We start from the raw sequence: 14,521 nt of genomic DNA, 5'->3' as shown, positions 1-14,521 counted from the left end.
GTCATTATCTAGGCAGATCTGATGTGGTCGGCTTCTTTAAACAATAACAACATTCTCACAAATATTCGGCTTGGTTGCTGAGAACTTCTCCTAAAAGAGATACTATCAGTATCATATAACGTACTCACAATGGGTGTGGATTAAACCAGTCACAGACTACTGCTCACCTGCATCGTTTCTCCATCCTACAAACTAGAGGGAATTAGAATGATTTCCAGAATCTTGGCGAAGAAAACGTGTTTTGTCCATTGCATTTTTGAACTGAAACGTTTTACGATTACAATACCAGGTAACGTATTACTTCAAAATTACCATGACAATAAATAAATCGGAGACTGTCTACTTCAGTTGTACCATAATTTTGAACTTAGATTATTTTAGGTGATTTTATCTCCCATCAACAACTATTTCGTAATGTAGCTTAAATTTCTTGTTTGTCTTGAGCACTCATAGACACATTTTCTGTGGAAACTTCTTCCTCCGTATTCACCAAAATACCAAATCAGTCAGTGCGCAAACGCAAGCAGACGTGAGATACGTTCTCAGATCGCATTCCAGATGAACCAAGATTGTTATGCTACCGGTCAGGTCAGCCATGACCCTTCATACCACAGGCTGCAATTCTAACTCGGTCTAGCATGATGTGAAGTTCAGAGTCAGAACTGGTATCACGACTCTCGGTAACCAGTTCAGACGATATACAGATCAACTCGAAGGATGGCCTGGTGTTACTATTGTGTTGGTAATCTACTGGAATTTTCTGTTTCTCAAGTTCTTCCAGTTTTTAGCCGTATTTAGAACCGTGCAAAAGAATTTTTATTCTTTTGTTCCTTTGTGAAAATTTACAAGTAGTGTGTGTAGTTAATGAAGACTTACAATTTCATTTGTTTTCATAAAGTTTATTTTTTCATGTAAGGTACCTTTGTTGATGAATAACAAAAGTTTTATTCCATTCTGAAATGTTAAAGGGGGTGAGTTTTCACTGAATTAAATTTTTTGATGAGATATAGATGCGTCTTTTATACATAAAACGTTGGATTCAGACGTTCTAAGATGAAACGTAAAGGTCTGAAAGTCACCAGCTGGCTGCAGAATTTCAAGGAGTATAGCCTGTTAAATTGGCCATCGACTTACCTAGATATTACTTTATAAAGGGTTATGAAAGAGTGTTATTTGTTTATTTGTTTATTTGCTACTACGGTTTCCCTTCTTTTCGTGGCAAAGTATGTGAAAACGCACATTCGGCGTGTTATTTCTTATGTGTTGCATCGAAAAGCCTTTACTGGAAGCAAGAATTTTTTTCATAGATACACTTGTAACACCTTCGCCTTGGAACCTCATCCTTACCTTGTGCTCCCTCCACATTGCCTCAGCCTTCTCGGAGTGTGTGTGAGGGAGGGGGGGGGGGGGGGGGGGGGGGGGCGGGGGGGGGGGGGGGGGCGAGAGGGAAGTGGACGACCAACGCCCTCGCCTGATTTCTCAAGGCCACTGCAGACCAGGTCTGGCCGTCCGACCGACGCCTCTTTTGTCATCGTTCTAGATCACACACAAATAACGCCACTTGATGTGGTTCAGTGTTGAGAGTAGGATTTCCCCGATTCAGAAATAATTTAACTGACTTTCTGGGAAGGCAATATACATTGGAGTACTGATTTTTGGCAGGGTTGCTCATTATAGGCCATTAGAATAGTACCGACTGATCATCACGATCAGCGAACACGGTGAAATTCTCATTCTGTGGAGATATTAATTGAGATGGATAACACCCGAATAAGCTCAGGAGTTCCAGTTGATCTTGTCTGAAACTCTGCTCTAATTTTAAGAAAGACACTTTTGTTATATTTACTCATAAACTGCCTTCTATAAGATAAGATTGGGTAGAATTTAGCTCTGAATTATGATTGGGTTGATCATAATCGTAGTTGCCCTTCGTTGAGGGTTAGAAAACGTTAAAAAAAAATAAAGTAATAAGAAGTACAGTAGTATTGTTGCGGAGTCACGTGTAAAATTGCCAAATTTAGTCATTGTTGTCTCTATTTATATAACTGTTCAGAGAGGTGGTTGGTTACTAGACTTGACTGTAAACGGTTATAAGTAACCTGTTTGGTGTCGAGTTGGTGTGCTGATTTAGTTTCTAAATTACCGTTCATCTGCGATTATATACTATATGGAAGAGACGCAGCTTGAACTGTTATTTTATTTTAATGATAATCTAAGGTGTAAGATTATTGGAATTTACTGATAATTCAAGGTTTAAGATTATTGGATTTTACTGGTAATCCAAGGTTTAAGATTATTGTATTTTACTGATAATCCAAGGTTTAAGATTATTGGATTTTACTGATAATCCAAGGTTTAAGGTTATTCGATTTTACTGATAATCCAAGGTTCAAGATTATTCGATTTTACTGATAATCCAAGGTTTAAGATTATTCGATTTTACTGATAATGGAATGTTCAAGATTATTCGATCTTACTGATAATCCAAGATTTAAGATTATTCGATTTTACTGATAATCCAAGGTTTAAGATTATTCGATCTTACTGATAATCCAAGATTTAAGATTATTGGTATTCCAAGATTTAAGGTTATTGGATTTTCATGATAATCCAATGTTTAAGATTATTTGATTTTCCTGATAATCCAAGGTTCAAGTGTATTCGATTTTACTGATAATCCAAGGTTCAAGTTTATTCGATTTTACTGATAATCAAAAGTTTAAGATTATTTGATTTTCCTGATAACCCAAGGTTTAAGATTATTCGATTTTACTGATAATCCAAGTTTCAAGATTATTCGATTTTACTGATAATCCAAGGTTTAAGATTATTAGAATTTACTGATAATCTAAGGTTTATGTTTATTCGATTTTACTGATAAAGTTTAAGGTTATTGTATTTTACTGATAATCCAAGGTTTAAGATTATTCGATTTTACTGATAATCCAAGGTTTAAGATTATTCGATTTTACTGATAATCCAAGGTTTAAGATTATTCGATTTTACTGATAATCCAAGGTTTAAGATTATTCGATTTTACTGATAATCCAAGGTTTGAGTCTTCATCATAGGCATCACTTCTTGATGTATTATTGTCATTTGCAATGTTCTTAGTTTGATCATTCAAGATTTCATTGACGTTCAGGCGATATTAAAAGATAAAGTTACCCCGTAATGTATTGGGTCTCCGTGACCTACTGGGTCAACAATTGAGGTCGCTTGGATGAATATGAGCGATTACAGACATTTTAAAAGTTTAGTAGAGTTACCTTTACCCCTGTTAAAGGTACATTATACCTGACTTTCCGTAGTCTAGCAGTATAAGGTTTCCCATTGATAAAAGAGAGAGAGGAGAGAGAGAGAGAGAGAGAGAGAGAGAGAGAGAGAGAGAGAGAGAGTACACCTTATGTACACTGGCGTGGCAATGACGGTAATCATCAACGCAGTGTGTGGGTATATATGTGTGTTAGAGAGCTGTAACTTGACTGCAATACGTCACGTCACAGGTTCTTTATCAAATCGTTATGAGACCCACAAGAAGCACCTTTTGAAAGAGGTAACTCACTTGATTGGAAATAACATGTCATTGCAACATCTTGCAAACGGGAATGAAGGTCTGAGTAGGTCGTTAACTTGATCTTCATACCTTCGAAGATTGCATTTCATAAATGTCAGTTGTTCTTTTAATTAGTGTTTGACCTTTTCTGGTATTGTTTTGTTTATCAAACCCAGATTCGCTTCTGAACGGTTGTTCTGGAGTTTTTGCTTGATTTTCATTAACACCTAATACAGTCATCACGTCCTCATTTCTGCTTGGACGGTCAACTGTTATTAAATCCTTCTTGAATAAGTTATTAAATCCTTCTTGAATAAGACTGGGTCGATGGGATTCATTCCGACTTGCAACAAACTCGAATTTTCCTGGAAAACATTCCTTTTCTTTTATTAATTAATAGTGAATGATTTTCTGTTTGGTTTCATGTTATACGATTTTGGCATATTGCTTTACATAATTACGTACATTCTACTGAAATAAAAAAAAAGACTGAATAGCTATAGAAAAACGTCAACTGTATGCTCTAATAAGCATAAGTGCCGTTCTTGTGGATTCTGTAATGCAGGTAATTAATAAGTAACTACTTTGAAATGCATTACAGTCTTATGTCTCTAATGCGGATACAGATCATATAACTTTTGCATTACGTGAGAGAGAGAGAGAGAGAGAGAGAGAAATGTATATACGTTTGTAAAAATATTTTCTTTATCATAACGGAAGGTTGGTATCAACCTTGAAAGTTTCCTCCAATGTTAGTAATACCGTAAGAAAAAGTGCAAACAAAGCAAATAAAAACGAGTTGTTGGTCTTGGCCTAAAGAAGTCTTTCGAGAATGTGTGCCAGTTCAAGTCATGGCATCTGTTAGCTAATCTGACTTTATTTTTAGAGAGGCAATAAAGATTTTTATTTATTTTTAGAGATATATATTAAGGATTTTTATAAAATAGTAAAATAATATACGAATGATTGTATTACCAACCTTCCTAAAAATGGATGGTCAGTATGGTAAAAAAAAGTTAACAGAAAGTAAAAGAAATTATAAGTTAGAATACATATTTTTGTTTACAGATATTAGCCACATGGGCACAAAGAAGTGAAAACCAAAAAATTAGGGGAACAAGAGAAACTGTGATATGCTTTTTCTTTAAAAAGGAAAATAATTAAGACTGGGAAATGGTGATGCAGAGTAGATGGGGCAGCCCGAGGGCATTGCTTTTTTGCTTTTGTGCCCGGGCATGGTGCCAGAATGACCCCTCTGCCAAAAAGAGCAGCATAAATTCCTTAATAAAGCATTCATATGTTAACTGCGATTCAGACATAGTAAATTTTGAATGGGTAAGTTAGGTTAGGAGCATTATTGAGTTCGATAACTTTCATTTTTTCTTTTTTTTAATTTCTTTGTCTAATATTTTTGTCTATAGAAATAATTTAATGTGACTCAGTTAGTTGTATTTGCAATAGAAGTGTAAGCTTCCTTGAGAGATGTCCTATAGGTGTTGAAAATTAATTTTGAAATATTTTCTGCATTTCGGTAGTATTTAAAATATATTTTCTTTCTTAACAGAGGGTCGCGTGGAAGTTAGCAAAGAAGGAAAGCTGCTATGTTACATGTCGCCAGGAAAAGTGTTTGGCGAACTTGCCATCCTCTACAACTGCAAGCGCACAGCCACCATAAAAGGTCAGTGTGTAATTGAGAACAAACAACCTTTTTTTTGGTTCAAAGTGATTTTATCTGAGACTCAAACATACTGGCAATGAATTTAAACGATTGTTTGAAATAAAATAGATAGTATATATCAGCTTGAATATATTTGCAGTTATGTTAGGTGACTTTTTTTTTTATTGTAAAGAGTAAGCCTTGCTTTTAGTTTTGATTTCGATATTTTGTGCTTGGTAATATTTTTTTACTTAGTGCATTCAGTAAGTATTATTGTGATCAGGTACAGACGTGGATAATGTTCTTTAGTAGAAATTCATCCCTTGTATTTAGTAATACATACATACATTTGTAAAGGCGTCTTGTCATGTGTTGGTTGCGGTTGCTTTAACATCTATTTACTTCTGAACAGCCGCCACCGGTTGCAAACTCTTCGCAATCGACCGCAAATGTTTCCAGACCATCATGATGAGGACGGGACTCATCAGGCAGGCGGAGTACACCAACTTCCTCAAGAGGTAAGAGAAATATCTCTCTCTCTCTCTCTCTCTCTCTCTCTCTCTCTCTCTCTCTCTCTCTCTCTCTCCGTGTGTTGAATAACCCGAAAAGTATCCCTTTTTATGAGACTTGTTCTAGAGTGTTTTGTTGTTTCATAGACCTCTTTTATGTGTGCCTTTTCAGTCTCTTATCATATGCTTGAAATTCCTTTGTATTATTTATACGTTAACGGTGACGGTTAACCTTACACATATTCCTGATCGTTAAATATTTTACCAAATTGTTTGGCTTCTATATAAATATTGGAGATTTAGATTTTAACATTTTTAGTGCCGCAGGTTAGAAAGTAATTAACTGAGTTATTTCTCAGTGAACAGTAAGTTTTATGCAGTGCTGATTGTCTTATGCATCGTCATCCATATCTCTATAGACGCAAGTAGCGTGGTTTGATTAGTGAAAGTAGGCGCAAACCTTCCTTAGAGTATTTTGCCAGTCTAGTCTGTAACGATTCTTCGATTATGATAAAAACTAATGTATTTTCCTTTAGGTTTTTATTACTGTTACTTTACGACATGAGTTACAGTCTGTCTCCCCTCCCCCCATCTCTCTCTCTCTCTCTCTCTCTCTCTCTCTCTCTCTCTCTCTCTCTCACTTTTCGTACGTTCATGTATACTTACCGTTTTTAGGGATTTGTAACCGAATTCGTTGTTTTTCGTCGTATCTAGGGTTGTAAACATATTTTCTTCATATGAGTAACAATTTCTAACCAGAACGATCTCTCTCTCTCTCTCTCTCTCTCTCTCTCTCTCTCTCTCTCTCTCTCTCTCTCTCTCTCTCTCTCTCTCTCTCTGGCTATTGTAAGAAGTTTCAAGAAAAGAGCATTCCTGCAATCTTATAAAAAATAAATTTATCTAGCTCCTTTTCCAAGACTCTCGTAATGACGACTAATGGCACGTTAAACATGGAAAGGACAAAAAAATAATGAGAAACGGCATCCGGTATTGCCCATTCGGGCAGTTGCGAGTTTCCCACCAAACAGATGGATTCGACAGGACTAAATTGATACAGGCCTGGATGACTTCTTGTTCCTGAATTGCATCCTTGTTCTTATGTTATCCTAAACTTAGTATCTCTCTCTCTCTCTCTCTCTCTCTCTCTCTCTCTCTCTCTCTCTCTCTCTCACTGATTATTCGTCACATTTACATTCTTACCGTTTCGTTCCCTTGATAATATCACAAATGTTTTGATGCTTTTTCCTAGTATTGTCAGAGAAGTATTTAATTTCGGCTTCAGTAATCTGTGTTGATTGCCCTGTGAATTGTTCCAGAAAGTTTACGTGATTCATTTTTATCTTCTTACATTGGTCATGCCTGTTTACATATCCATTACAAGTGTGTATCTTTTCCCGATCGCCACAAACCTTTGTTGCTGTTGGTGTTTTGCAAGAGTGGTTGTGGACAGGGAAGGAGTCGTCTGGGAGGTTGTATTTTGGTTGTATTTTGGTTTTAGTAGCGGTTGAGAAGGAAAGGACTGTTTAGGTGGGGGGGGCGGGGGAGGTGGGTGGGGGGGGGGGGGTGGAGGTGGGAGTGATAGGAGCTGGAGGACGAAAAGGAGGAGTAGGAGGCGGTGGTGATAATAGATGGCCGTTATGTTATGTCCTCGTAATTGAGGTCTTTTATGGCGGCCTTCGAATGAATGCACCTCCAGCTCACATACACACGCGCACGTACACACACACACGTATACCTGGTAGTATTTACGGATATGAATCGTTCCTTTCATTTAGCAGCGGAACTGTCTTAAATTTTATTTTAATGCTATCTATTGATTATTTGTTCTTGATAAGATTTTCGGCGTATTAGTTAGCAAGTTTGTAATTTCTGTAATATAGTTCACATGTGTTTGTTATTTATTCCGATGCATCATAGTCTTACCAACACGTCAAATTCAGTGGTTATGATACACAGCTGTTTATTTTTTTTACTCTTCATTCAATTTGGACAATAATATAATTTTATTGTATGGCACGGCTGCTGCTGGAAAAGTCTCTCTCTCTCTCTCTCTCTCTCTCTCTCTCTCTCTCTCTCTCTCTCTCTCTCTCAGTTGTGTAGCCTGAGCTCTTATAAAGATAAGAGGACAGGCAAATGGATCATGGGTAAGCAGCTTTCGTGCCATAATATTCTAAAGCGTTTAATTGCTGCAACATCTAGCTAACTTGTCCGGCCTATAGAGATTTGAACTCCATTTCCTCGATTAAGAATGTTCCTCATTTAGGATGCGATTTCATTTTCACGCCATTTCTAATTATCTCTCAAGCCAAAGAATGGTTTGTTAAAGTTCCAACTTTTTCCCAGTTTGTGTTTGAAAGATGAGTTGGCAACAAAATCAAAAGGTCTTTAACACTAGTTTAAAGAAGTTTGTGTCATAATTAGTCTAAGATAATGTAGCAGCAAGTGTTTTAAGAGCTTATGTGTAGCATGAGTTGAAAAATTGATAAATTGAGAAATTTTTTGGACATTTTTGCATTACTAACGGTTCCTTACCGCAAAGAATGTTCTTTACTAATTTTTTTGGTTGTAATTGAGTATATTTAGTTTTCCCACTCTATTCGTCTCCGAGATTCTTCATGTGATATGTGGATGCTTTGAAAATATTTAGTAAAACAAGTATCAAATGAAAAGAGGCGAATTTTTAGATTACAGATAAACGCGCGCACACAATCTATCTATCTATCTATCTATCTATCTATCTATCTATCTATCTATCTATCTATCTATCTATATATATATATATATATAATATATATATATATATATATATATATGTTTGTATGTATGTACACTGACGTTTTCGTTAGATTTGTCTAATATGCTTTTTGTGTAACCTATTCTTTATTATAATTTACATTCTATTTGGTTTTCTACAGTATCATTAATAGAAACGTGACATGTTACCTTTGGTTTGACATGAAGACAGATGATTTGCATGTCAGTCATGTTCTTGGCTTTTTCTTCCAGGATGTGGCCATGAGAGATGCTAGTGTAATGCATAAATTTTTTGCACTCGACCTTCAGCAAATGTACTTTTACACTCGTAGGCACTTGTTAAATATTGCTTATTGCTGACCCTTCATTGCGTTGTAAGATCGTGAGAATCTTTTTATTGACAGAAGTAATAAATTATATACCTGGGAGTCATTCGAATGTGGTTGGTTGTAGTTTGGAATGAACAAAAATGCAATGGTGTTTCAGACCTCGTTTGTAAGTACTGTCTGAGAAAAGCGTATAAGTGAACGTGGATAAATATGGACATATTTTGTGTGTGCATATGTTCGTGTACACATAAGAGGGAAACGGGAAGAAATGAAATATGACAAGACTTTTGCTAAAGCTGGAATGTTGTGGCCAGAATGGTATACTGTAATACTGGGGACATCACCAGCTTTAGAGATCTTTAAATTTATGTCACCCAGCCACAAGTTTCAAATTACGAGAAGTTGATGTAGCTTTTTTGTAAAACGGAGAAAAATGATCCGTTGTTTAATTTTGTTGGTCAAGGCAGTCAAGTTTCTATGCTGAGGATTTGATTAATTAAGTTGTTTTGAATTCTTAGCTGTAATAGTTTTGTCAGTCTGAATTGATGTATATTTCGATGTTGGTCGTTTTGTATCACTCTTAATTAAATTGAATATTCTTTTTGTCTGATAGAAGAATACTAAAGATTCTTTACTTTTTACTTGGACGAACTCGCTAACCTCCGAATTCAACGTCATAAATTCCGAGCGCAAACTTCTCCCTTCGGTTACTCGGATATCATGAATCAAAGGTCAACCCCGGCTCATTTGTATGTTCGTCAGCCCCTTCGCTGTTACCAGGAGCATGAACGCAACCTGTCAGTGAAACTGTTTATTTTTTATTTTTATTTATTTTTTTATTTTATTTTTTTGCTGCCGAAGGAATAAAGGGCAACCGCAACCACCGCGGTCAGTTGAAAATTTATTCATAGTAATTGTATTTATATTGTCAGTCCTTTGTTACAATTCGACACGTGTTGATACTTTTATTTAGAATCTGGCAGTGGGATACCTGCTATGTTAGGTGTTACCTTCTTCATAACAAGGTTTAATAGATCAGAATGAAATAATTTTGTTGTTCTGAATACCTTCTCTCTCTCTCTCTCTCTCTCTCTCTCTCTCTCTCTCTCTCTCTCTCTCTCTCTCTCTCTCTCTCTCTCAACTAATCTGCATTGACTGACAGTGAATATATTTGAAATTATGAAGATACTTTTATACACTATAAAATGTATTTTCTCTTAACTCCATGGTATTTTTTTTTTATTAAAATGGAAATCATTTACGAAATACATCTTAATTCGAAGGAAAAATTGCTTCGATTTTTTTCTATTGAAATCTTGTGTCTTTAGATGACTGGGGATGTGGTATATACAAGAACCCGCTTAGTTATAAAAATCATCGAATATCTGTGAATAAATTGAAGCTAAGTTCTTTTTCTTTGGATTTTTTTTATTTTTATTTTTATCTGCTGTGTTCGGAAACCTCACTTAGGCAGTGATAGACATTTTATCTGCTTGAATAAGTTCGAAGGTATTATATAAAACTATTTTCGCCATTCTGAGATTGTTTATATGAGATTTTAATTTTGATATGTGATAAAATTTAGATACTTTTGTGGGTAATAAATAAATTCAGTTCGTTTCTGTCAAGACAGAAAGATTTTTTTTAGTTTTGGTTTCATTAATATTTATCTGTATGGCCTTGAGTTATTCCTGTTGCCAGCAGTCGCGTTCTCTTATATGGATGTTGTTGAACAATGCGTCGTCTGTGGATTATGTCTCTGAAAGAGGGAGAAACGGCTGGGAAATTAAATGCTACGGGAATCATGAATTAATCCAAGCGATTGTACCTTACTGAGAATTAATATTCTTTTTATTCGAAAATTCACCTTCATTTTAAATATGGTGGTGCCCCTTCAGGACATTTGGGCCGTTTCTTTCCTGTACATGTTGACCACTGTTTTCTTATCATCTACACTAAAATGGATCTCTGATCTTTGGCGCCTCCCGTATCCTTATGCGGGTAACAGTCTTTGTCAACTTGCTTAGCCCCACTAATTGGTGCCCACGAGGTCTAGCTTATTGTTTCCTTTTTCTCTACACATTCTTCCATCCGTAGACTTGATTCAGCCTTCTCTCAAGCTAAACATTCGTGACAGCACATTCTCTCTCTCTCTCTCTCTCTCTCTCTCTCTCTCTCTCTCTCTCTCTCTCTCTCTCTCTCTCACAAGCTTTGTCTCGGATAGCTCGTAACAAACTACTGCCTACCCCATGCAATCTGAATTTTCGACGTTATATTTTTATCTGGTTTAGGCGATGTTTATGTAACGCACTGACAGTGTTCCCATTACTCTCAAGTCTTCCGGAATCAACGCACTTCATGCAAGACAGCCTCTTCTGTCTAGAAATTCCCAGCTTTTACCCAGGCATTTCCTCGTCATTAATCACACTTACTATTCATTTTGCTTGTGTGTTTACTCATACATCGGGTCGCGAATTTAATTGTAAAGGGCATAAAAAATATAATGAAGAACATTTTCATAGTTGTTGGTATCTGGAATGAGCTGGCCGTCCAAGTGGCCACATTTTTTGGCTCTGGTATCTGTAAACAAAAATAGAAGTTACATAAACGTAGAGGAGCTTCACATCGGGAAACTGCGCGAGATTTTAATTACGTAACGAGGAGGGCGTTGAGTATGCTATGGCTCCATTGAGCCAGACCGACAACGTTACGAAACAAGTTGGCCTTTGCGCATACTACGGCTCCATGGCTTCATTGAGCCAAACACGGCGAATATTTCTAAGGTAAACCAACATTTAGAAATGGTAAATACTTGTTTTCCCAATACCTGTAGGCTGTATCATTTGGCCTGACATATCCACGGATTCTATATTGCTTGGGACGAAATGCTTTCGGTTACGTATGAATCACCATCAGATTGATTATCACAGGTAATTAGATACTCCAGATTCCGTATCAGTTGGAATGACAGGCCATCAGATTCTGTGTTAGTAGAAATGGAACGTCCTCAGAGTCTTTATAAGTTGGAACGGGACAACGTACATCAAGGTTTTTTTTTTTTTTTTTTTTTTTTTTTATGTAGGATCATAATCACGTGATCACCCGTCTTTCGTCAGGCCAAGGATATTGTGGTTTCACTCTAGGTGAGGAGGAGATGGCCAGCAAAGAACAGTTTTGGTTATACTGGTCACGTCGGGACGTAGGGATAGGAAAAAAAAAATAGAAAAGGGTTAAATAACTAGAGCAATTTACATATGGCAAAATAGAACTCAGATTTGTTGATAACCTTACCTTACCTTACAGACCTTACATCTTGTTCGGGTTGCCCCAGGTCCCTCAGTGTGAGGCACCTCTAATGTCTACCAGAGAGTTGCTAGTACATCTTCCGGTATATTTTGCATCTTCCAATCTTGGATGGTCTGGGATGCAGTTTAGATATTTGTCGAGCTTATTCTTAAACACATCTACGCTCACTCCTGATATATTCCTCAGATGAGCTGGCAACGCATTGAATAGACGCTGCATTATCGATGCTGGTGCGTAGTGGATTAATGTCCTGTGTGCTTTCCTTATTTTTCCTGGTATAGTTTTGGGCACTATTAATCTACCTCTGCTTGCTCTTTCTGATATTTTTAGTTCCATGATATTTTCTGCTATTCCTTCTATCTGTTTCCATGCCTGAATTATCATGTAGCGTTCTCTTCTCCTTTCTAGACTATATAATTTTAAGAATTGTAGTCTTTCCCAGTAGTCTAGGTCCTTAACTTCTTCTATTCTAGCTGTAAAGGACCTTTGTACACTCTATATTTGTGCAATATCCTTTTGATAGTGTGGGTACCATATCATATTGCAATATTCAAGTGGACTACGAACATATGTTTTATAAAGCATAATCGTGTGTTCAGCTTTTCTTGTTTTGAAGTGCCGTAACAACATTCCCATTTTTGCTTTACATTTTGCCAACAGAGTTGCTATTTGATCATTGCATAACATGTTCCTATTCATCATCACACCAAGGTCTTTTAACTGCTTCCTTATTTGTGATGGTCTCATTATTAGGTCCCTTATATGCATATAGCTTTCTTTCTCTGTCTCCATAATTTATTGATTCAATTTATCAGAGTTAAATACCATCCTATTTACCTCTGCCCAATCATATACTTTGTTAAGGTCTCTTTGTAGAGCGTTCCTATCTTCATCACAAGTAATTTCTCTACTTATTCTTGTGTCATCTGCGAAACTACTCACTACCGAATCCTTCACATTATTGTCTATGTCTTCAATCATAATAACAAACAGTATTGCAGCTAACACCGTACCTTGCGGCACACCGGATATTACCTTGACTTCATCCGATTCTCGTCGTTTGCAATAACTATCTGTTTTCTGTTGTGTAAAAATTCTTTTAACCATCTTCCTACTTTATCCACGATATTGTGTTTTCTAATTTTCTTCGCTAATATATTATGGTCTACTTTATCAAAAGCTTTTGCAAAGTCTAAATAAACCACATCTGTTTCATTTCCGCTTTTCATATTTTTGAATATGTTCTCACGGTGGACTAACAGTTGGGTTTGTGTACTTTTTCCGGGTACGAAACCATGTTGTCCTTTATTAAACAAATTATTTTTATTAAATGTTTCATAATATTTTTCTTCATTACCCTTTCATACACTTTCATAATATGTGATGTTAGACTCACAGGCCTATAATTACTTGCCTCTAGTCTTGATCCACTTTTGAAAGTAGGGGTAATATATGCTAATTTGTGCTCCTCATAAATCTTGCCTGTATCTACACTTTGTCTTAATAATATTGCAAGTGGCTTTGCGATAGAATGAACTACTTTCTTTAACAAAATAGCAGGAATTCCATCAGGCCCTGCAGCAGCTCCATTTTTAATTTCATTAATAGCCTGGACACAACTATCAGCTTCTTAATATCTATGTCAGCTAAATATTCACTATTTTCATCCCTTACTTCTATATCATTATCTTCATTATCTATTCTAGGGGTGAATTCTCTCTTATATCGTTCTGCCAGTATGTTGCAAATTTCCTTTTTTTCATTCGTTAATCTCCCTTCAATTCTCAGAGGGCCTATTTCTATTCTTCTTTTATTCATCTTCTTCGCATATGAGTATAATAGCTTGGGGTTTTGCTTGATATTTAATAGGGTTTTTTCTTCCAAGTCCCGTTTTCATTTTCTTTTGATTGTATAATCTTTTGTTCTGCATTTTCTATCTTACTTTTTAGTTCTATAACTTTCCATGCATTTTTTTCTTTTGCAAGACCTTTTTTCCACTTTCTGATTTTCTGGAACAAGATCCTTCTGTCTCTTGGTATGCATGAATGATGTTTACTTTTCTTCTTCGGTATATATTTTTCCACTATTTTCTCCAATATTTTATATAATATCTCCGTATTACCCTTATGTCATCACTTACGAAAATGTTATCCCAATCTTTGTTAATTCTTCATTAATTTCTGACCATTTTATATACTGTAGAAGTTGTATTTTCCATATCCTTCCCACTTTTTCATTTCTTGCTTATCTCTATTTTCACTTGCTTTGGAATGAACTGTTAATTCTATGACATTATGGTCTGAAATATTCGCATTTATAAACTATTATTTCTTTAACATAATTCATCTCGTTCACAAATACTAGGTCTAAAGTATTTTCCTTTCTTGTTGGCAGGTGATTTATTTGTTGA

General features: G+C 36.0%; 1 protein-coding gene across 2 annotated transcripts in view; it reads left to right on the top strand.

Moving 5' to 3' along the window:
• Window positions 1-14,521, top strand: part of LOC135217138 (cGMP-dependent protein kinase, isozyme 2 forms cD4/T1/T3A/T3B-like) — a 679,403-nt gene that overhangs the window by 599,096 nt on the left and 65,786 nt on the right. For both annotated transcript variants that reach the window (XM_064252849.1, XM_064252848.1), the window contains 2 exons: window positions 5,121-5,234; window positions 5,626-5,731. In XM_064252849.1, the coding sequence (XP_064108919.1) occupies window positions 5,121-5,234; window positions 5,626-5,731 (220 nt within the window). The remainder of the gene's footprint in view (window positions 1-5,120; window positions 5,235-5,625; window positions 5,732-14,521) is intronic.

Source organism: Macrobrachium nipponense, chromosome 7 (genome assembly GCF_015104395.2).
Source record: "Macrobrachium nipponense isolate FS-2020 chromosome 7, ASM1510439v2, whole genome shotgun sequence".
NCBI lineage: Eukaryota > Metazoa > Arthropoda > Malacostraca > Decapoda > Palaemonidae > Macrobrachium > Macrobrachium nipponense.
Note: the sequence above shows the minus strand (reverse complement) of the source record. Positions and strands in the feature narration are given on the sequence as shown.